We start from the raw sequence: 24,138 nt of genomic DNA on the forward strand, positions 1-24,138 counted from the left end.
ACCTGGCATCCAGGCAGCACCTCCTGCTGAGGACTCCTACGAGCTCGGAATGTGGCAACTTTCTTGATGCACTTGAGAGGGGCAAGGTGTCAAGAGCCTGCCCGTTTGGCAGAGGGGAGCATGAAACCCAGGAAACCGGGGGCTTCACTGACAGCGGCGCCGTCGCAGAGCTGAGGCTGGCATCGGGGAGCCCACGCCCTGCTCCTGCATGCCTGTTCTCAGCTACCAGCATCACTCTTCCCAGCCTTGCATCCCTGCTAGGAATCTTTTGGGATCTGCTTTCAACCCTCAAAAAGGGTTGGGGTCTACTTCAACACTCAGAAACAAGAGATGGATTTTAAGATTTTGCCTAGTGATTCCCTGCCCTGCTTTCAGTTGGATCCATTCTGCTTCTGTAGAAATTCTTCAGTCCCTTCCTCCATCCCCCCCTCCAAGTTATTTCAGTACAGACTTCTTTAAAGACTTGGTACAGCACCTTCCCCATTCCTCAGCACTAACCACACAGGGTTCTTCCTCCTAAAGCACCAAGATTCCTGCAGACCACCACCACCACTCCGCTGGCAAAAGTGCTGGGCTTTCAGTATTTATTTCTCATATTTAATCAGTGCTCTATATTTCAACAGGATGGCATGCAGTTCAAGCATTCTTTTAAGAGGAGGGCTGTGTGATTTCACGTGGCGATACTTGAAGGGCTATAATAAACTAAGAGCATCCACCTAACTCTACAGGGCACAGCACCTAATTGTCATCTCCAGCAGAACTACTGTATTGCAACTGGACGTGACAGGAGACACTAGCTGCAGCTCGTCTACAGACGTTGCTTCAGAAACCACAAAGATAAGCAGGCTCTGCGTACACACACTGTGTCACTCTGCACCCTGTAGTACCTGAACACAGAGGAAAACCTTTTCTGGAGTGGTTCTGTCTGGGCCTTTTAAGTCATGTGAAAATTCATGTGCCTTGAGCTGCTAAAGCTCTTCCCTTCTGGGCAGCAGAGTATGCACTCCCCCAAAATCTGTTCTCTTTCAGCAAAAAGGAAGGTCTCAAGCTGCAGGAATTAACATCTCTCTTCCATACAGGGTTTGGCTGACTCCAGGCCTGGCCAGTTTCCAGTCACAATCCCACTGTATTGCATAAATACCTACAGACTGGAGACAGCAGTGAGTGGAAGGTCCCCACACATCAAAGTCATCCTGGCACTGACCTCAAGGCTTCCATTAAACAGTGCCACGAGGTTCAAAATCATCCTGGGAGCACCCACAGCTGTGCTGCAGATCCTGCCTTGGACATACATGATGAACAGACCAAAAAACAAGGAAGAACATGGACTGCGTGTGTTCAGCACACATGGAAAAGGGCTGGAAGCTCATCTTCTGCATTAGGAGAGTTTGTATCATCAGCAAGGTGGCCAACTGGACCTCAGCATTACTACTGCGCTTGCCACCCCTGCAAGCCTAGCTGCTGCTGGTTTTGTTGCTGGTGCTCTTTCCCAGGCTCATAAGGATATTCAGAACCAGAACGGTAGCTCTGCAAACAATCAGGCTACAGAGGTGAAGCAAAATCTGACCAAAAATTCAGACCAGAGAAGACAACAGTGAAACGTAAGAGACTTTAAAAACTATCACCTGCATGAGATATACATTAAAAAAAAACCAGAATACAACCAAACAAAAACCCCACAACACTGCAAGGACAAGCAACTTCCTTCTCTGGAAGAGGGGGTTCTTCCATATTCCACATCAGGGATCTCACTGCGTCAACCTTCTAGGCAAGACAATCACAGAATGTGTAGTATGCACAAATCCTTCCGAAGGTCAACGTGCTTCCTAGCACGACTGTCCCTGCAAGATCCTTACGCCTGACCTCAACTACCAATGTGTCCCTGTGCCTTTGGGCCAGAATGGGCAGGCAGGCAACGGAAAGATGCTATAGCACCAGTTACAAAGTTCAATGCAGTTTTCAATGCATTAAGCCAAAGGATTGTCACCAAACTTGCCTTCCACGCAAGTTTTGCAAAGAGGGTAAAGCTACACTCCAGCTGCTTCTGTCCTCATGATGCCTTTTGCACTCACTCCTTGCCTGAACTGTAGATCTTCTGAACTGTGGCACGTGTGAGCTCCAAATCCTCCGGGTACCGAATTTCTAGCTCGGTATTTGCTAGGTAGTGAATGCCGGTAAACTCTGAAAAATAGCGGCCAATGTCAGGGTGAGGGATCTCTCGAGGCTCAGAGTTATATTCCAGGTTCTCTGTTAGGAGAGGAAAGAATCAGTTATCACATGAAATGGCCTGCTGGAAGGCAGTAAATCCTGCACCCGCCTTAAGTCTTGTTTCCATCTCTAAAAACACAACCTCCTGATGCTTTAAAGAAAAAAACCCTAATCCAAGAAAACGTACACATAGTATGCCAGTAGGATTGCTCACAGAGCCTCATCTCCTAAGTGATGCCAACCCCATTTACTAGTGGCTTGAGAACTGTTTTATGCCTGAGACCATGTTGTCTGGCATTAGGTCTGGGCAGCAGGATGCTGACCTGCCCCCACTCTGCTGGTCACAGATGTTGGTTGTAAGTGCAGGGAGAAGCTGCTGCACTGAGCTCTCGAGTTTCTGGGAGATCCTTCTCAAATGCTCCAAGGTGAGGCTGACTGCACAAGGCTGTCCTGGTAGAGGAGCTTTCTTGCCCTAAGTCACCCACCTGTGTTTCAGCCATGCCAAGTCACCAGCCTGGTTTTCAAGTATGTCTCACACAGCCAAATTAACTTTTCTACATCCAAACTTCCTAAAGTTAAGAGAAAGTCCCCAAGAAGAGCACGTTCATTCCTTCCCAGAGCATCCCATTTCCTCCTTTGTACTAAAAAATAATCTGATTAAGTTAAATACCACAGAAGCACTGGCATTAAAATGCAAAGGTGACCCAAGCTGAGGGCGCCGTTGTGTTGCTCCCGCAGTGTTTGTATAAAGCAGCATGACTGGGAGGCAGCCCAGCGGTAAATCATATGCGCAGGTGCCCTGCAGCAGTCCCCAGATGATGTCATTTTTTCGAGCACAGTGCCAGATACACAGGTAGAAACAAAAGCTGCCTGAGACCCAAAGTCTGACTTATCTGCAAGGCAGGGCAGGAAGAAGATGGGATGCAGAGAACATCATTCAGGAATAATTAATCTGTCTCTGAAACTATTCCGTTCACTACAGACAGCACACACAGGTCATATTAATCCATACAGGCTCTTCGAAGCTGCTGTACGTGTGTGTGCAGCTGAAAGCAGAAGAGCTTTCTACACCTCAGTGGGCTGGTGCAGTCCTACAGGCTCGCAAAGTACCTTGTTCGTATACCGCACCACTGCGGAAAACAATTCACACTCCAGTATGCTCTGCAGAAGCATGGCTGAGCAGTGAGCTGCGTACACAGGGAAGAACACAGTGACGAAACAAAAGCTGGCAGGGGGGAAGAGACTGAGACAAGCAAGTTTGGCACTAGGTGGGGAGCCTGAGGAACATGCTGACTAGAAGTTTTTGAACCACGGATATCTGGCCTGTGCTGCCACAAATAAACAAAAGAGAGACAAGAGCGGACAGGTAGATACCAAACTCACTGTATGAAACAGGTGTTTTGGAATGAGGTACAGCTCAACCTCGAATTTACAGGAAGGACTCAAACTGAGGTACAACTACCTACATAAGCTTGGTGTTATTTCTGAGCTAGTGAGATAAAACTGCCTGCAGATTTGTTTAAGATTCTTTCAGTACAAAACTACCATCCCCTCCCCAAGGTCAGGTCAGTAAGTTATGAAACAGCTCCTTCCCAAATGATCTAAGGATGTATTCAGAGGGGATACTCAATAGTCAGGCAGCAAAATTTCAGCCAGCAAGGACAAACCCTTCCATTTTCCCTATCAGTATCAAAACACTTGGATGCCACAGTTCAACCTACAGCTTGGCTAAAATACTCTGTGCTCTGGAACCAGCCAGCATTATGCTTGTTTATTAGACAAAAGATATGAGATGACTCAGCCCCAGAAGCATTGTGGACAATTATCTGATTAGTTTTCACTGAGATGCATATTTTAATATCAACCCACGGCACACACCAATTTTTGGTTTTTAAGACTCTCTAAGAGGCCAAGTAGTCCCTAATATGAGCCATAAGGCTGAGCTACAACATTCCCAGTCCCCACTTCATTCAAAAAGGACTACTGAATATAAAGGAACTCTCAGGACAGTGAGAAAAACCTGCACTTTAAGCCTACAAAGGCAGGAGTGTCTCCTCCTGTAAAACCACGTCTTGCTCACATGTACAGAGCCAGAACATGCTGGGGAGCACCCCCTGGGAAAGAGCTGAACTGCATTTTGTTCAGCATTTCCCCTCCAGCAGCTTCCACATCTTCTCTTAGCAAAATACAATCAGGCTGCGCAGCTGCCCTGTCAGCTGGATGGCATGCCTCTGTATCACAGGGAGGACAAACATGAGGCAAAGAAACACTCTGTTTACAGTGTACAGTTACAGATGTATTTTTCCTTTTTTTTTCTTTTGAACCTCAGTTGGACACTTTTACCTGTATCCTACTCTCACATTTTGACCATCAGACAAGAATTCCCTTTCTTATGATATGTTGTATAAAGAATGGGTGACAGATTTCTACACCTCTTCGCACTGGTAAAGAGACATTCATTTATGTCCCATTCTTATTAGAGGTGGCACCAAAAGCCACACTACCTGTGTCTCTGGGATGCTGGCACATACAGTCTCTTGATGACCGCTCAGAACCATGCCCTGACAAGCAAAGCCCGCCTGCTCCCTCACTAGATCCTATTTCAAGGTCCTGCCCAAAGCACAGCTACAATTTCAAAGAGCAAGAGCTGCTGACAGACCTTCAGACTTCAGCAGAAGTTGAATTACTTCTTTCAAAAGCAGCAATCATGGTTTACACTGTAAACCCAATCACATCCAGAACACACTTCTTGGGCAAGAGATTACACCAGAGTGCTTCTTCATGTTCATTCCTAGCAGTACTGATTTCACAGAGAGCAAACAAAGCAGGCCATGATTTTAAGATCATTTTCCTTCCTACCTCAACCTTAACTAACAGTTTATGTTTCATACTTAAAAGAGTTTATCATTAAGCATCCATTTCTCCTAATGTACTTCTAAACAGATAGTAAACACAGGAGACTCCTCCTCACCTTGAGCAGCATATCTGCAAGAGCCATCTTCCACTAGCACATTGTAGAAAGGCTGGTGGGGGCCGTGTGGAAGGCTGTGGACGTTCATATTCCGGATCCATTCATGTCCCATCATACAGGCAGGATCCCAGCCATAAATCACGCAGTTATAGCCATATCTAATTAAAAAAATTGCACACCAAAGACTGTGAAAACTCCAGAGCCAGCTCTTTTTCCTCAAGACTAATATAGCACAAACAGGATAGGAGCCTCCTGTAAGTTGGCACAAGGAGGAGAGGACAAGAGGGGAAAAAAAAAAAAATCAATTCAAAAAGATGTGTGTGTATTTTGAGGAGGGAAAATGACTACCAGTGAGTGGATAAATAGACAGGAACAAACAACTGAGGACAAAGGAAAACCAAATGTGAGCAAGAAATGAAAATGGGAAAGAGACCGGATGTCAGCAACCAGGAGAACAGGAAACAAGAAATAGAAACAACCATCCTACTGTGTCGTGCTATTATTTCTGTGCCCATCACACAGATGTGGTAACCCCAATACTGAACTCCCAGAAACAGTGCCATCATTATTTTCAGATAATTTATGTGATTAATTGCGAGGTATTAGAACTGTCACTGCTGACACCCTTAAAATATGCTCCAGATGTCTTGTTGAGTTGAGGAGTGGCCGAAGAACACAGTGCTGGCATGTCATTCTGGCAGAGGAGTACACAAAGCCTCTGCGCAGTGCAGAAAGAAGGGGTAATAATAGCACAGGGAAAGATTCATAAGCTGTCTTAGGAATCTTTTGAAGTCAATTCTCTTCCACAGTCCCTCATTAACTGATTACTGATGTTTCTTCGGGAGCTCTAGGCTGTGGAAATTTTAGCTGTGTGATCTATGATAACTCAGACAAGTCACTCCACAAATGTCTCTCTGCAAGCAAACAGCAGTGAATACACTCGCTCTCTCAAAGGACAGACAGAGCTGCTCCCATTTTTCTATGAGGTACGTGGTATAGATGCACGTCCTGGCATTTTCCATTCCAGGTTCCTCCTTGGCAGATAAAAACCACGTCTCATTACTGTCAGAACAAACACTTCTGCACTCGTTGTTACAGTACAGACTGCTAACAGGGGGAAGGTTTTGAAGAGCTCACCTCTTGTGTTTCATAATCAGCCCAATCGAAAAGCAGACCTCTTTGTGCTTCTCATCTGAACGGTGCTTCACCTCAGGTCCCACCTCCTCCTTCCGGCGCTCAATATGCTCTAGGGTATGTTGAACCAAGTACCCGACGGCCCCATGCTGGGATGGGTCCAAAGCCTGAATATGCTGCAAGATGTCCAGAACCTTCAGCAACCAAAACAAAGAGACAGATTCAGAACAAGTCTCTACAGCAGTCTACCACTTGCAAATATATACAGATAATCTTTCTCAAGTTGACAGGGTCTACGTGCCCAGGCCTAGAGGTCCGCCACACGAGTTTTCCACAAAGGACTGAGAATCTTTGCTCTAGCTACACACTCCCAAGGAGTTCTTCACATCTGCTTAACCTGCAGAAATGGCAAACAGTCCTTCTCTATTTGTAAAGTGACCTACTTCCAAGGAAGGGCACTGTTGAGCACAGTAAATCCTTAAAACTAAGTCATACAAGCTAATCGCGTTTTGCGACCACAAGGCATTGATGAGACCATTTCAAGGTTTCTGAAATTTTAAGAGAATACTGTTGCTAGTCTCCCAAACTGCTGCTGTGAAGTTATTCCAGATGACTTCTGCTGTACTTGAGAACAAACGTTTTAGTTTAAAAGAGTTCCTCAGCATGTCTGTGGGAGCCTGACAGAGTTAAAATAAGGCAGCACAGAAGGAAATGCAAATAACCTCTATGATGCTATATCATGTAATAGTGAACAAGAGACAGAGAACCTGCTTGTCTCAGGATCACTAAAGAACACTAACTTTACACGTGCTCTCAAAGCAGCAAACCCTGTAGATCCAGAATACCAGCCTACCAACACCAAACACCCTCTGGCACACTATCAAAGCATCTTCTGCCAAATTTGTTAGAGGCAGGCAATGCAAGTTTTACTCTTTTTTTTTTTTTTCCTCCCCTACTCCCTTTCTTGCTCTTACCAAAACTGTTGTCTAAACAGGTTGGGGAAAAGACAGATACATCTGTTCCAGTATCAAACACCTCAAGTGCTGCCATAGTTCCAAAATCTCACACACTTTAGCACCTGGCAAAAGGATTGTCTCCTTGATCACACACTGAAAGTTTTGGTCACTCTAAGTTCAGAGCAGCAGTAGAAGAGGAATAGACATCTCAGGCTACTGAGTAAGAACATCAGCCAAGAGGTAACGAAAATGAATTCAGGAAAAAAACAGGTGAGCAATCAAGTATGAGAAGAAGAAACACAGCTCAGGCTTCTTGGCCACCTTGATTCTCTGGCTGGCATCTCAAAGACATGAAAATCCTGAAAAATCTTACATAAAGGGGAAGGCCTAGCACAGTGACCAGAGCTGCCAGAGATTCCTGGCAATTTCATTTACTGTTGTTTGCAAACATTTAGGACAACATTCTGTGTAGCTCTGCTTGACTTTTAAGATTTTGTATCACTTTCCACAAATCTGGCAGACCTCTATTAAATCTGGGATCTTCTGTTCTGTCAGACACAGTGCATTCTCTCTGGCTAGCTACAATCCTACCCGACAGCCTGGAATGACTGGATGCACATGAGGATGCAACACTAAAGAGTCCCAATTTGCACATTTTCATTGCATCTGGCAACGCGGTGCAGAGAAACTACATGTAAAACTCAGCCATGGGGTTGTATTACTTGTTCTGAGGAGCAGCAAAATGCAAGTATGTAAAGTCTTGGTGCTTTACAAACACATCACTGGGTGCCAGAAAGGGAAAGATCTTTCAGTGTTTCACTTGGCTGTCCCCTATTTACACATGGTTGCCATTGCAGCTCAGCGAGTGCCCCCCGCACACAATTTCTTAGTCTGTGCTGTATTTTCTGTGGTGACCCTAAAACTTGCTGCTGTAAGAAAGGAGCAGCAAGCTTAGCACAGTTTGTTCTTCAAAAGGAAGGCAGCTTCTCCAGCAGCCCTATGCTTCAGTTAATTTGGTGGGGAAAGCTTTGATTTTGAAAGCTCAGCTGTCCAGCCAATACTTCTGCTCCCTCACATTTGGAAATGGCACAGGCACTGCCCTAGTGTGTGAGCTTCACTATAGCACAGGAAATTTTGACTAGGGAACACCTCTTTGCTGTAGTGACACACTAAAGAAATAACACTTTCTTGAGTTACATGCTTCTTCCCTGTGTCTTCCCTTGATTCAGTGAAAGACGCGGATGATCTAGACAACTTAGACAACTTGTAAGTCTTGGCACCATCTTTCTCACATTCACAAGATAGCAAGACTCAAGCTACGCACCAGGGAAGGTTTAGACTAGATATTAGGAAGCATTTCTTTACAGAATGGGTTGTTGGGCGTTGGAAGGGGATGCCCAGGGAGGGGGGGAGTCCCCATCCCTGGAGGGGTTTAAGAGTCGGGGTGACCCAGCGCTGAGGGATCTGGTGGAGTTGAGAACGGTCACTGTGAGGTTAATGGTTGGACTGGATGATCTTCAAGGTCTTTTCCAACCGAGATGATTTTGTGATTCTGTATTAAAAAAGAATCCCAAGGGCAGGAATGTTAAGCTGCTTTTTCACAAGAGCCACTTGTGTGGCTAAGGTTTCAGAGAACAGCTATGGTCGTATTTATAAAACATAACTTCCTACAAGTTTTCTGATAAGTTAATTATTCCTTTTACATGAGTCCATCAAGAGTTTTACCACCACTACCACAATCTAGACATAAACCAAATAGAATGCTCTTACAGCTAGAAGTCCACACTATTGGCTGCAAGCTGTCAGACCTGGGCAGTAAATCATAAATTATGACTCAGACTCGAGGCTGCTCACAAGTCTCCCCTAGGACAAGCAAGAATCATCCTCTTTTCCTTGCTTCATATAGTAGAAATTGATTCTCTGAAATGTGATAACTTGTTCAATTGCATTTATTACAGAAACAACTTGTGGCAGACTGTAATGCAAGCTGACGTAGTCCAAAAATCAATCGACTAGTGTTAATAGTGTTTAGCCTATCAGAATACATACGACCGAGTGGCGAGGTACCTTTTCTGGCCAGATTCCCAGGTGGAAGTATAACCTAGCCTGGAGCATTAGATGCTGCACATTGTCCGGATACATGGCCAGGTATAGATCCAACGAGTCTCTCAAGAGTTGGTAAGACTGATCAGTGCTTTCTCTGCCAGCAAAAAAGAAACTCAATTGTAAGGCTAGCTCTTCAACCCCTATCCCCAGTACTCCGATGTACAGGGAGAGTCACTGAAAATGATGCTACAGGTACAGGCATGCTCATTCAGTAAGAGTGACTCCGGCGCTGACTGTCATTCATCACATCCAACAGCCTGCTCAGAAGGAAAAATGCTGCACAACTGATGAGTGGACTCTACCCTCCCACTTCACTGGTATTCCACACGGTCAAATAATCCTACATAGAGAATTCACTCTCCAAGCCATTTCTTTCTGAAATCTGCTTTCTGAAATCACCCAAAGAATCCTCTCACTTTGTGATTTCTGTGTCTGGCTACTTGGGAAAGTGATTATCAGGGGCATTTGAAAATAAAACCAGATCTTCCACAAACCAACAGTACCTTTGAAACTGCTCGTTTGAGCATGCGGGCTGTGCTTACCAGATCATAACAAAGGTCTCTGATCTTAAGGGAACGGTGGACAGTCCCTATCAGCTTTTCACAAAGGAAAAAAACAATCTGTCCATTTTCTTGAGGGGAACTAGTTTTACTAAATATCCTTGTTTCCACACAATACCGCTGCAGGTGATTAAAAGCAACTAGACAGTGCAACATGACATACAGAGTTTTCACGATTCCCTGGGGTGACTGACACCTTTTTAAAGCACTCACTCAAATACTGTGAAGCAGCAGTATCAGACAGGCAGAGAGTATATTCTGGGCCATTTTTTCCACATGCCTTACATGTCAGATGATCCTCAACTCACCGCTTGCCAAGGTTTAAGAGATTTCCCACCATACGCTGCAAGACCTCTTTTGAAGTCACCACTCCATAGAACTCCTCTGTCACATGGTGGCCAATAAGGTACTCACACTCCTTCACCGTCAGCTGCTTCCCCTTCCCAAAGGCGTCAATGTAGGTGTAGTCAAAAATATCTGTGCTTCTAATGAAATAACAAGGAAACTAAACTGTGATGTTGGGTCTCATGGTAAAGCAGGATTACGTATTTCTTTTCTTCCCTCACCATTTTCAAGCTTGTTTGTAAAACAAGTGTCATTCGTACCTCAGCTCCCTCCTAAATAGAGATTACCTGGTACCTTCTCTCTCCTCCTAGCTGCCTCTTCAGATAAACACGTATGGGAAAAGACAGAGAAACTAAGGGGACTTTTCACCCCATCATACCAGTTCTTTCCTTCAGGTATGTTCAGGTTTGCTGTATCTATTGCTAGATTATATTATGGCCTTGCACTGGAAAGTGTAACAGAGCCCACGCATATGGCATCTGAAGGCTAGTGCCAGAAGGGGTACATATAGACAAAACTATTGCTCTGAATCGAACTGCTGATGTCATTCACAAAACAGATTTCTGTAAATTGATTGTGATCTGGTCAAAGATGTACTTTGCACTGACTCAGAGAATTAAATGAGTGCACAGAACAAGAGCAGTGGCCTCCACCAACTGTTCTGTATGCAAGGTTAAGTGAAATCAACATGTTTTTTCTTCTTTTCAGTTTTCATAATTTTCTTAAGAGAAACATTACCTCATGGTTAGTATTATTATGTCACAGTCAAGAAATCTGTTACCATTTATCATCAGCAGAGCTGAGTTCTGGGAAAACTTTTTTAGAGGTCTGATCTTTTCCTCCGTGTAGGTTATAATTACAGATGGAAAATAATTAAACATTCTAGTATAGGTCTGGAGCTGTAAATGCTTTCTGGTTTTTATTATCGTGGACATAACTTCAAAATTCAGCAGGCCACTTACCCTTCTTTTCCTTGACACCATCGCAGTAGAAAATGGCTAGGGAAGTTGACTGGTTCAAGTCTGACTCCCAGCTGTCTGGCAATTGTTAAATAAAGCACAGACAAACTGATGGGAATTCCTGTCCTGCGGATCAAAACCTGGAGGATAAAAGTGTGATAAAAACATGTGGGGTATTAAGAAAAACACAAACCTCCAAAGGTTTGATTTCACAAATGAAAATACACCAACTTCACAGAATACGCACTAAAAGATGGTATCGTATTAACTTTACAGCAAATTGTTCTTCAGAGAGAATTATTTGTCTGACTCCATTTGGACAAATAAACACCACAAACAGGAATTCTCAAGCCTTGCAGCCTAGTTTTTGCCTAACATACACATACCTGGTGAATGTATGAGTTCAGGGAGTTATAGTAATCCAGCTCGTTTCCTTTGTATTTTAACTGCTCATATAGGACACAATTCATAGCATCAAGTACCTGTCGCTGAAGCTCCACTTCTGAAACCAGGACCTCTCCTAAAAAGACATGCAAAGAAATAAAGACTGAGAAAACAAGTGTACTTAACCTTTATGCAATGAACCTTACACCAAAATTCTTCACGTGGACAGAGAACACAAGAGACTCGTCCCAATTCAGATAGTCAAGAGACTGGCAGGAGTTGACAGTGGCAGCGCACAGCCCTAGCACTCTGCTCCCAGCGTGGCCTGGCTCGGTGGGCTGCCCTGCAGCTCGCTGTGCAGCACTGCTGCCTCGCTTCCTTCTGTGGCCAGAGGGCTGGATCCTCACCACCCTGTGCCAGCTCAGCTGCAGCTGGACACGTCACACTGCCCACGCACAGCAGTGTGCTTTCACTGCTCGGGAGTCCCAGCTCGGCCACTCCAGATACACAGATACAGGCAGATCGCTCATTCTCTCTTTGAAAGACAGCAAACATTAGATGGTGCTTACAAAACAGCAAGGAGCAAGACGCTGCCTGACCGTTGGAGATGTTAAAGCATCTTTTCTATTGCTGATGACTTTGAGACTTGCGGAGGAAAAGATGTCAATCCCCTGTCCCACAGCTCTCCTACAAACATCAGGACTACTTAAGATTTCAGGGACAAATGGGAAAAAAATAAAAAAAGAATTCCCCTCCCAATTCTTTGTGCTTAGACAGCATCAGATGGACTGACAACCCTGGGCTACTGAGCCCCTGTGGCTGAACAAATGGCAGTTTCCTGAATGATGGTTTAAGCAAATGCCAGAATACACTTGTCAGGGGATAAAGAACAACAGCTCTTTAAGCTGCAGTAATTCCACAGCTGTTTCACCTTGTCTCCCTGTATCAAGGCTTGCAGAAATGCTCTGCAGTAAAGTACACGTTTCTGTACAGTACCTGCCTTGGAAGCCAAGCTGGGGTGCCTTGGATTTTTTGTCCGCAGGACTTTGCGCACTTTATCTGTGATATCATCCACCTGTGCCTGGACACCTTTTAAGCAGATGTCTGACAGTGGGTTACAGTATTGATCAATTAAAACAGCACCTGGAAAAAACAAACTATATAAGAAACAGGACTTCAGTTTTTTCTTTGCTTAGTTTTACTATTCTAAATCCCAGGCATGCAGCAAGCAATTGCAGCAGAACACAAGAGCTTTCCTGTTAACATTTGCAGTCATATATTGGGGATTTATCACATCAAATGCAAAGCAAAGAATACGCTGACACCATAAATTTCAATTAAATTCAGTACTCCCCCCTCCACCATCTTGAAAGGGAAAGCAATAGATTTGTACATTGAGCAGGTATGCTGCTAGACCAGGCTTAACCAGCCAACTCTCTGGTCACACCGTATCTCCTGGCATCCTCCCAACTTGGTGTTTTTATTCAGAGTCTGAAACAATCTCAACTTCACTTCTGCTTCAGTCCCGATCTCTTTCTGCCATATCCTCATAGCTACCATTCTTGCTCATCACTCCCTCTTCTGCTACATTCATTTTTCCCTTCCACGCCTGCTCTCCATCTTCATGTCAGAAAACCACTATAACTGAACAGATTTTCATTTTCCTTCTGCCCAAGTCTCTTCTGTCAAACTTCTGTGGAGAAAAAAAAAATAGCCCTTTTTCAGAATCTTCTTCTTGTCATCTTGTCACCATTGCTCTTTCCAAAGCCTCTGTATTGTTCAACCTTTGGAATCAACTGTATTCACCTGCATGAATTTTACATGGATCATACCTCTTCCAGCTTCCTACACTGCTTCGTTAGCACGTTCATGACAGGCCTGTATTTGAGGATTTCAGCAGGGCCCCAAGCTATGTCGTCCCCTTATTCCCCTAACACAGCCTCTTCTTCAGAGTCTACTGTCACTAACAAGAACCAGCTTTGGTGTTAGAGACTCTTTCATACGACATTTTTGAGGTGTATACCAAGAGTAAGGGACTCTTCCACAGACACTGGCAGCTTCTGATCCGTTCAGAAGACTATCTTCTCCATAGGAAGCTTGAAGAAGAGAACAATCCACCAGACTGAGAACATGAATTGCAGAAAAGCCTTTTCTTTCTTCCTATCAGGCGCACATGCCTTCCCACCATGTGACTGGATTCGCACCCATTCCCCAGCTCTACACTGCACAGCTTCAACAGCCCAGCAGTCAGGCAGCTCTCGAGAGAACACCACAGTGCTCAGACTATGAGCCGTGACAGCAATTCCCCCCGCCTGCAGCCTGCTCCTTGCCCGTATCTGAGAAGCTCTGGGAAAGGAGATAGTAGGGAGCTGACTCGCAATCAGATCAGCTGGTCTGTTAGGCTGTATTCAGCTCATGGGCCACAGTCAAGCCTTCTGCCATGGCAGCTAATTAGGATGCTGAGCTACTGCTGATTTCCTTAAGACATTGTTCAAGATTCAAATGCAAGTGTTTTAACATTTTCTCCATTGCTTTTCAGCTCGTCTGTCCATGGGCAATTATTCAAGCATACAGCACTGACAGAAGCTAATGTAATCCTGACATTCTGACGCAACACTACGCAACTACTGCAAGATTTTGAGGATTTCGGGTACATCAAAAAATCCAAACTTAATTCTGAGTCATTGTCCAAGGGCTGGTTGAAATATAAGCAAGGAAGGCTCTTTCCAGGTAAAACAACAATGATGGAAAGCTGTCATCAGGTGCTCTACAGGGGATTTCTGCCAAAGACTTACCCTCCAAAAACGACTGCCGATCAGTTGGGCGTTGAAGATACTCCTTCAGATTTTTTAATATATTCTGCTGCCGTAGGAAGTATAGAATTTTCTTTGCATAGTACTTCCAGGTGAGACCTTTCCTGCACATTTAAATACAAAAAGTAGTATTGCTGTAAACAAGCACTTTAAGGGTGAACATTTAACTTTTCCAGGGAATACAGTTTACAACTGAGACTATTGCTTTTCTAAACAAGACTGACATCACCATCACCAAAGAGTCAACCAGCAAGGGTTAAGGAGAAATTCATAATCAAAAAAACCACAATATAAGACACTTGCAAAACATTGCTCCTATCATCTCTGATTTTTATGCTATTACCAATCTATAATTTTGAGAAGATACAGTATCATGGGAAACAACACAGATCCTAAGTAAAGTAGCTTGGGAATATCTGATTAAAATGCTGTATTTTATTCATAAAACATTACCCTCTGTCTGACTGGATCCCTCCAGAATCAATCTTAAACTATCCTCTCAACATTAAAAAGAAATTGATGAGGGACATGAATGTAGGTCCAATAATATTCAGAAGGAAAAAAAAAAATCCCCAGAGGAAAAACACCTCTGCTGCTCTGAAAAGGCAGGAACAGATCAACAGTTAGTCTGTAGATCACACAACCCAAAACCTTACAGGTTTTATAGTAGAACCCCTTCACTTCCTAAATTAACAAGTGAAGGTAGAGTGCCCAGGAAGAAGCAATAAAGAGCTGGTTACTGTCCAGATAAGGTTTGAAGAGGTCACCCGAAATATGACAGGCTAACTCAGAGGCATTCAAATCACAGGCATCTAAGCAAGCCCTGGCCTTTAGCAATGGGTCATCCAGTGCTTCACTGAGGACTTTTACACCAAATAGTTAGAAATGGCACAAAGCCCTGGCCCCCAAAACACTGAAAGGGAGAATTCTACTGATTCCCAGGCTCTGTCCTTGCCATGTGTTTAAAACAAGTCCAGTTTCCTTCCTCAGAAAAAACCCTCTCCTTCTGCTCACATTTCCTCTCCTCCAGATCAAATCAGCCTTCTCCATCCGACTGGACAGGAGGACAATCAAACCTTGTAACACTTTATCCTCTTCCAATAAATTTGGATGCTCAATAGGGACAACTGATTTATTGGGATATCTTCCAGGGAAATGATTTAGCCTAATGCTCCTGAATGGCAATGACTACAGCTTAATCAGGGTGTAATTAGCATCAATTCTGCTTTATGGGGAGGCATTTGGCCAGTGCAAAGGCTCAAAAGCTTTTTAAGCAGTTGTCAAATGAGAGATGTTTAGTCCCAATTCAAATAGAGAAGGTAATAAAATGGATGTGAAAAAGCAAAAATGAGATGATTGCCATTCCAGTTATGTTTTTTCAAGCTCTGCTAACAGTCCCTTTAATCACGGCTATTAGACTCCATTAAGAGCAATCTATTGCTGCTTCTTACCACAGCAAAATCAGCATGGTTTATATGCTACCAGCAGGAAAACCTTCAAGTAAAGCAGAGACTTATTCATCTTGCCCAGTGTTAACCATGGTGATGAGAATACCTAGGCAGATGCAAACCAGAAGTTTTATTTACCTGCTTGGCATTTCACTTGTCTGAATAATTTAGAGAACTGCAAGTTTTGCAGCGACTGAATTAAACTCAGTTGGTTACTTGGGGACAAAGATTGTACCAACCTACTACAGTTAAGAAGAGCAACGAATTAAAAAAAAAAAAAAAAAAAGCTGTAGTTTCATGATAGAGGGATTCATGGTGGCAATCCTCATTGAGTATTCCTGCTTCCCTCTGGTGCTGTGGCCTCATCTTGCAAATCAGTTCAGGAAGCTGATCCAGGTTTAAATAAAAAAGGAACATGAGGATGGGAACTCTTTAAACCAAAACTACTGCAGGGAAGAGGGTACATTGAACATGTCCTGAGAGATGTCATGAACTGGCAAGGAAACAAGCAACAAACAGCAACACAAAGCCAGAGAACCTCCTTCTTGTAGAATAGCTTACATGGTTTCTTCTGGGAATATTAAATTTATTCTGAAATTAAACACACAGCAATACTTCCCAGCCTTGGTAAGCCTGGGGATGTTGTCTTATGAGTGACAAAAGGACAGAAGCTGAGGTCAGGCATTCTCCACAGTACCGTTCTCCTTTAACTGGTGAAAGGGGAAAAATCCCTTCCATTTCCAACCCTTCTCTTTCTTACCTTCCTTCCATGTTAAGGATACACATCAGCTCATCCTCAAAAAAATGACTTGGGCACCCGAGAGTCTCAATGTCACTGAATCCATCACAAGGGACCTGTCAAACCAGACAATGAATTATGCAGAGCACAACAGCTTCTTCCCAAAAGAACATAATTTCATCGTCTCAAAACCAATTTTGTTCTATTTTTTTAAAATTATGTAAGATCTTAAAAATGTCCAGTTCACCAAGTACTCATAGTCTCTACTCCATGGATTTGTTACAGGGATCCACCAAGAGCCCCAGTACCACTCCACAGCAATTTGAGTTAACTACTACAGCATTCGGGGCTCCTACAGCGGGTGTGTGACCAGCACAAGCATACCAGATCTTACACAGGCTGGGCCCAAGCTGGAAGGAATTTTAAGGTGGAATCAACTTTTGCCTGTGGTTGACTGAACCTCTACAAATCCTCCCTAGCATAGCAGATTGCTCCTGGGGGAAGGAATGAAGGAGTGGGAACCTTCATTTCAGCCTCAAGCTTATGCTTAAAAACCTCCTCTGATTAATGACGAGCACTAACCCAGCGTTACCAGCTTGTTGATAGAACAGAATTTTTTTGAAACAATCACTTATGCATCTATATTCAGAACAGCTATTTTCTTCCAGAATTTGGAATTCTTTTTTAAGCTTGGATTGAACTGTAACAAATCTTTTTGCTTTCAAGCTTTCCAGTATAGGACATGGGCTAATAGAGCAAGGAAAAAGCAATTCCCATTATACTGTATCTTAGCAGGCATTCAGCAGGATCTAGCTGAACTGGGTTGAAAGTCTCTTCCCCTCAATTCTAAGCAGGGAATCTAGCTGCAGTTTCTAGCCCCACAGGAGATGGTCCTAATTATTAGGCCTTTGGGTATTGTTGAATGGCCTCTCAGTAGTCTTTGCATACATGATTAAAAGAGTAGGAATCCAGGAGCTTCTGCCCGCTGTTAATGCCCTGACACAGATTTCTCCATGGTCAAATATCTGCTGTGTGGAACAGTCCAAAAACAACAGCTAAGAGATTCGCATCTCCAAACACCCTACTGGCCCCACAGCCTTTTTCTCCAGGGGAGAAAACCGAGGTGCCAACCCTTGCTTAAAATCAGGTAAGAGGATTTCAACATGGGTCTCCTATATTTTAGGGGAATTCTCTACTGGACCACAACATATTTTCAAAGGAGCCAGAGGGGTGGCCATTTATGGCTCTTGTGTGAACTTTTTAATTCAGCTGGTGTTATAGGCAGCATTTATGCTTATTCCACAGAATTTCAGGTTGACCTGCATTGTACAGATAGTGAAAACCCACAGCTGTCAACTAAGTAAACAATGAAGTTAACTGTTGTTCCACATTCAAGTCTCTCTGAGAAACTACATTTTCACCTTTTTCTCACTGAATGCAAAAGCATCTTGGTGTCACGGTTGGGTAAAGAACTTAAATAATATACTTTCCAATTCAGTGAACCTATTGCGCCTTGGTCCTGTTTTCAAATGACTTCTGACAACTTACAGAACGTATCCCTGCACAAGGTCTGCAGTCAGATAAATTCATAGGCTCTGGCATGTGTCAACAAACTATCGGTCCTTCACAAGTTCCCAGAGCCAGGTCTGAACACGCAGCAATGAGCAAAGAGCTTTTAAAGCTGCAGTGGCAACAGCTGAATGCGATATGCAGAGCGTGCTTTGGACTCTACACACCTCTGGATTTTGAGCTGTCTCTCCCCTTTTGGCTGGTGATCTAGCACAAAAGTGAGCAAATATGAAGTTTCTGACTGCACAGTTACAAAGACGTGAAGAGAGAGGAAAGACAAACTAATAAAAAGTACTAAACAAGTAGCTAGGCTGTTGCACATACATAAGAGAAAATGACTTACGTGTTCCGAAAAGAACCTTTTGGAGAACGAAGCTACAATTCTCTGGGCTTCCAGACCAGCATTGTGCCGTGCTTTGTATTCTTCAAGCCAGCTAACACTGTCTGTGTGGCTGTAGTATTTCAGCAGTGATGGCCACCTACATGACAAGACATAAGTGAACAGGTTCATTAGTATTTCAACATCACTGAGAACCTCCAAAACTGTACAGTGTTGCTTACTGTAACCACATGACTTGAGGAGCTGAGACACTGTCAAGACACAGTACAACTTTAAATGTACTTGTATAAATTAATCCAATGACTGACTCAAGCATCAAAGCATAAATCCAACTGATTTCATCTGTGTATTAATGGTTATTTAGAAGTAAGCTCTCCTGAAGCCTGCCAACAGGAAACCTTCAAAAGGTTCATACTCCAGGTATTTCAGTATCTCTATATCCTGAACACTTTTGAGATTTCCTCTAGAGCGTTGCAAGATACACACAGGTTTCACATTAGTAGAAGAGATGCAGAGTTTCATCATAACATTTTGCCATTTTGAAGATGTATCACATTTAAGCTAACTTGTCATCTAACAGAATAAGAATTCATTGTCCTGTGTTCTTCCTACTACCCTGTGGGTCTAATGCAAAGCATGTACAAAACAGAGCTCCCTCTATTGCCCTTGCTGGTGGCAACATCTACTGGAGGAAAACAGAGGACTGTGAAGTCAAATTGTGACAGCTAAATACTTTTGCAGTTCATTTTTAACACAATAAATGTTTAAAAAAACCCCTACACCCTTCTTGTAAAAGAAAGATGGACCTGCTTTACTGAGTCTAAAAGTCCAAGAGCTAAAACATTCCAGAGCTTACAAAGAAGCGTTTCAAGGTTCATCTGAAAACCTAACTTCAGGTAATGTTTTGGGGGCTATTAGCAACAGCACATTTTCTAGTAAAGTGGGCGTGTGCTGCCACAACTCAGCTCTGTGCAGTAAAATCCGGGCCGGCACAGCAATACCCATGACTGTTCTGAAGATACCAAGATCATTTGTGTATGAAACACGAAGAAGAAGCGGTGCAGACGGAAATATTTTGGACAGCATGGGAAAGAAAACAGAGAGAAAGGCCTCTTGTAATTTACAGAGGAATGTATTTCACATTTTGAAATTCTGTCAATTATTACCGGTTTTTACAAAACATTTTCCTTCAACTACATGGATTGCCTTAGGTTCTTTTCAGGTTTTATATACATATATATTCACTTTTATATAATAGATATTTTTACTTTTATAAAGAGAGAAAATGCCAAATACTTAAATCACTACTTCTGTATAAAAATTACTACCAACTGACCAAAATGCAAAGTTATGTCCATCTGCACATGGAAGACAGATATTTTACTACCAGTTAGTAATAAAACTACACTGCAATTGCAGTTACAAAATAAAGTCAAAGGCTAACCATGTAACTTCACATTACATAACCACCTCTCTCCTGATGGATCCCTAGCCATTCATCTACTGCTGAAATGCAGCCACATCGTAATAACAATTACAATCATTTATTTTAGGATGAGAAAGAATAATTTCTTGGGTTGAAAATTTTAGGAAGATAAAGTGCAATTACCCACAATGGCATCCAGCCAGGATGACAAGGTCAATGTGCAAACTCCTGCCAAAAGTTCTATTATCAAAGACAGAGGAGGACAGCAGCATGTGCTAATCACCTACCACATTCAATTTCAGCTGTTGGATCTCAACCATTTTTAAACTTTCAGGTTTGCCTCAGACATTAGAGCCACTGAATTGGTGAAAGTATCTGGCCAGCCATCCCAAGCCAGAGCTTGGCGAATTGGGAAACTAATTGTTCAGTAGCCTTTTTCACCCATGAAAAGAGAATAATCCTCTCATTTGAGCTATGCTAAATTTTAGAAGCCAACTGGCAATTAGAGAAAGCAATATTGCTACTTTTCCTGTGCCAAAAGCAGGTAGCAGATGAGCATGCCCTATTCTAGATAGGTTGGCAGTCCCAATGAAGGAGTGGCATTTGTAGGACTGCTGAAACCAGCGTAGAATAAGCGATAGAACGCTCATGTTTTACTCCCAGCTAAAATGTTAAGAGTTTCACTGATTATAACAATGATTATAACAGTTATGCCCTCATCAGCTTCCCTGTGAGAGCCTTCAGGGGAAACTAAACTCACAAGCAGCAGAAATCAATCCAAAGGATTTTGGTTTCTGTGAAAACAGCTCTCCCAAAAGCACTACAAATAAACACCTCTCTTTACTGTGACGCACTAGTCCTGCAATAGGACAAGTCTTGGCAGTTGTCTTGGAAGCCGGTAGCGGGGCCAGAGAGGTCAGTCGACCACCCCAGTGTGCATGTGGCCCTATGTCCGTACCACTGCCAGAGCCCAGGCTGGATCTGGGGGCTGCAGGTAACCGAAGCGTCTGGTTGTGCAAGGGGCTGCAAAGATTGATTGCCTCCGAGCAGGGACTGCAAAGAGAGATCTCCTCCAAGCGGCAGGCTCAGCCTGGTCCCACCCAACAGGATTTAGAAGGGGAAGCAGCCTTGCAACTGTCTGTGACATCCCTGCTCGGGAAGGACACCCCCATTTCACCCGTTACATACACAGCAGAAAGCTGCAAGCTCGTCCAACCCACGAGGGGTTCAGCACGCACCCTGCGGAGCCGGGAACAGAAGAGAGACAGGGATCGGCTGGTGATGGGGGTGCACTTCCACCACCCCAGGAGCACCCGGGTCCTCCCAGGCCAAGCGGCCCGAGGGCACCGTCCCCGGTGCCAGCTGAACCCCTCGGGGGGGGCGGGGGGGGGCGGCCTGCGCTGACAGGGCCCGCCGGGGCGCTGAGGAGACGCGCGGGCAGCCCTCGCCCTCCCTCGCCAAGCCGCGCCCAGCCCCCGGTGGGCCGTGCCGTGCCGGGCCGGGCGGCGGTGCCCACCTGAGGCGGAAGCGCTCCCGCCACACCTTGCCGCGGGGCTGGCACGCCTCACGCAGCCGGCGGCAGGTGCACGACACCCGCCCGATGTCAGCAGCTCCCAGCACGTCGCAGCAGAGGATCAGCTCCAGCAGCTCGCCCGGCAGGTCCGTCAGGCCCATCCCGTCGCCATCGGCCTCCGCCGCGCCCCGCGGCCCCGCCGGCGCCGCCGCCGGGCCCGGGCTCTCCGCTGCCGCCGCCATCTTGGATGTTTACCTGGGCGACCCGCCGCGGGCGGGGTTAGGGAGCGTCTCCCGCTTCCGGCGCAGAGCGAAGGCGGAGGAACGATCCGGGGACCGTCTGCCAAGTGCCGCCGCTCCACGAAGCGCAGAACGGAGCGGCGCCTCCCCCGTGGAGGCGCTAGGGAGCGTCTGCCAAGTGCCGCGGCGCAGAGCGGAGCGCGCCGCCCCGCCGGGTCAAGGGCAGCAGCCCGAGGCGGGGCTAGGGAGCGTCTGCAAATTCCTACCCCCGAGGGGAGGCGTCAACCCCCGGGGAGCCCCAGTCCTGCCAAACGCCGCTGCTCCGCCCGCCGCCCCGGGCCCCGGTAGAGCAGAGACCGAGGCCGACGCTGCCTCCCGGGGAGGCTGCAGGGGGCCAGCTGAGTGCAAGAGGTTTGTGCCCGTCTGGCCGGGGCTAACAGGGCAGGGCAGAGCTGGAACACTGAGCTGAGGTAACCCTGCCGCCACGTCTGTGGTGGCACCGGCGGTAACGCTGCCGCCACGGCTGCGGTGGCACGGCCGTGGGGTCTGAGGTGACACCAGCATGGTGCGTGAGGTGGCACGGCCATGGGGTCCGAGGTGACACCAGCATGGTGCGTGAGGTGGCACGGCCATGGGGTCCAAGGTGACACCAGCATGGTGCGTGAGGTGGCACGGCCATGGGGACCGAGGTGACACCAGCATGGTGTGTGAGGTGTCTGGGCTAACAACATGGCTGAGGTGGCGATGCTGCCACGGGTCAGGTAACACCACCTCGGTGGCTGAGGTCACAGCCCTGCCATGTCTAAGGTCACACTGCCGCTGTGTCTGAGTTAGACATTGCTGCAGTTATAAGGTAAAACTACCGCCGTGTATCAGGTAACATCACAGCCACGGTCCCCTCATGCCAGCCTGGCACTGCAAGGCTTGTCAGCCCTTTGCTTTTGTACTTGGATGCTTTTCATAGAATCATAGAATGGTTTGGGTTGGGAGGGACCTTACATCCAGTTCCAACCCCCTGCCACAGGCAGGGACACCTTCCACTAGCCCAGGTTGCCCAGAGCCCCGTCCAACCTGGCCTTGAACCCTTCCAGGGAGGGGGCAGCCCCAGCTTCTCTGGGCAACCTGTGCCAGGGCCTCACCACATTCACAGGGAAGAATTTCTTTCTTGTATCTAATCTAAATCTTCCCCTTTTGCAGTTTAAAACCATCACCTCTCATCCTATCCCTATACCCCCTGATCAAGAGTCCCTCCCCATCCTTCCTGTAGCCCCTTTAGGTCCTGGGAGGCCACTCTAAGGTCTCCCTGGAGCCTTCTCTTCTCCAGACTGAACACCTCCAACTCTCTCAGCCTGTCCTCACAGGGGAGGTGTTACATCCTTCTGATTATTTTTGTGGCCTCCTCTGGACTCACTCGAGCGGTCTGTGTCTTTCCTGCACTGAAGACTCCAGAGCTGGACGCAGCACTGCAGATGGGGTCTCATGAGAGCAGAGCAGAGGGGGAAAATCACCTCCCTCAACCAGGACACAGCCCAGGACACGGTTGGCTTTCTGGGCTGCGAGTGCATGTTGCTGGGTCATAGTCACTTTTCCATCCACCAATACCCCTAGTCCCTCTCCTTGGGGCTGCTCTCACTCCACTCCTTGCCCAGCCTGTATTTGTGCTTGGGATTGCCCCAGCCCCTGCGCAAGACCCTGCACTTGGCCTTGTTGAACTTGAGGTTTGCATGGTCCCACCCCTCCAGCCTGTCCAGGTCCCTCTGGATGGCACATCCCTTCCCTCCAGCGTGTGACCGCACCACACAGCTGGGTGTCATTGGTGAACTTGCTGAGGGTGCCTCGATCCCACGGTCCGTGTCGCTGACAAAGGTGTTAAAGAGCACTGGCCCCAGTACTGACCACTCTCATTTGCTCCTTGCAGACAATTTAGGATTTTTCTGCCCTGATCACATCCCTGTCCTTCAGGGAGCACTAAGAAGTGATCTACTTACATAAAGGCAGATTAGTACCCCTTTGCAACAGCGCACTACCTTCCCACGTAAGAAGCCATGTCCATACTTGCGGCTCACTCGCCTGGCCACGTGCAGCCATTCTTTTTGCTCAGGTCTCTCCGGTCCTGCCTGCAGTGGTGTGTTCCTGAGGCTCCAGCATCAAAAGTCACCCTGGATTGTGTGCAAACAGCCCTTCTTGCTTGACTGTGGCATTTTCCCGGTGGACATGGTATAAATGATGTGAAACATGAAGTGCTGTGATTCAAGTAACCTTACAAGGAAGCGTTTCTGACTTGCAGATAGGTAGATATTGCTGATTGACGCCACCATCCTATTTATAGTGCTTTGGCATTACAGGTAACAAACCAGAGCAAGGCCAAGATAGCAGGAGAGGCCTTTCAGCATTAAAAACCCAGAGATAAGAGAAGAATGACATCTGC

At 45.7% G+C, this 24,138-nt stretch overlaps 1 protein-coding gene across 2 annotated transcripts; it reads right to left on the bottom strand.

The window, feature by feature from the left end:
* Positions 1–1,595: 1,595 nt before the first annotated feature.
* On the bottom strand, positions 1,596–21,745 carry FBXO21 (F-box protein 21). 2 transcript variants are annotated; one of them, XM_074843706.1, is made up of 12 exons: positions 21,475–21,745; positions 18,536–18,671; positions 16,645–16,739; positions 14,419–14,540; positions 12,620–12,766; positions 11,722–11,759; positions 11,243–11,379; positions 10,244–10,420; positions 9,337–9,469; positions 6,317–6,507; positions 5,180–5,337; positions 1,596–2,247 (listed from the first exon to the last, which is right to left on the bottom strand). In XM_074843706.1, exons 1-12 carry the CDS (start codon positions 21,711–21,713, stop codon positions 2,069–2,071), a joined length of 1,752 nt encoding a protein of 583 aa, XP_074699807.1. In that variant the 5' UTR covers positions 21,714–21,745; the 3' UTR covers positions 1,596–2,068. The 2 variants fall into 2 exon arrangements, with proteins under 2 accessions (XP_074699807.1, XP_074699806.1); XM_074843705.1 differs by having other exon boundaries at positions 11,626–11,759; positions 21,475–21,744.
* Positions 21,746–24,138: the final 2,393 nt, after the last annotated feature.

Source organism: Strix aluco, chromosome 18 (assembly GCF_031877795.1).
Source record: "Strix aluco isolate bStrAlu1 chromosome 18, bStrAlu1.hap1, whole genome shotgun sequence".
NCBI lineage: Eukaryota > Metazoa > Chordata > Aves > Strigiformes > Strigidae > Strix > Strix aluco.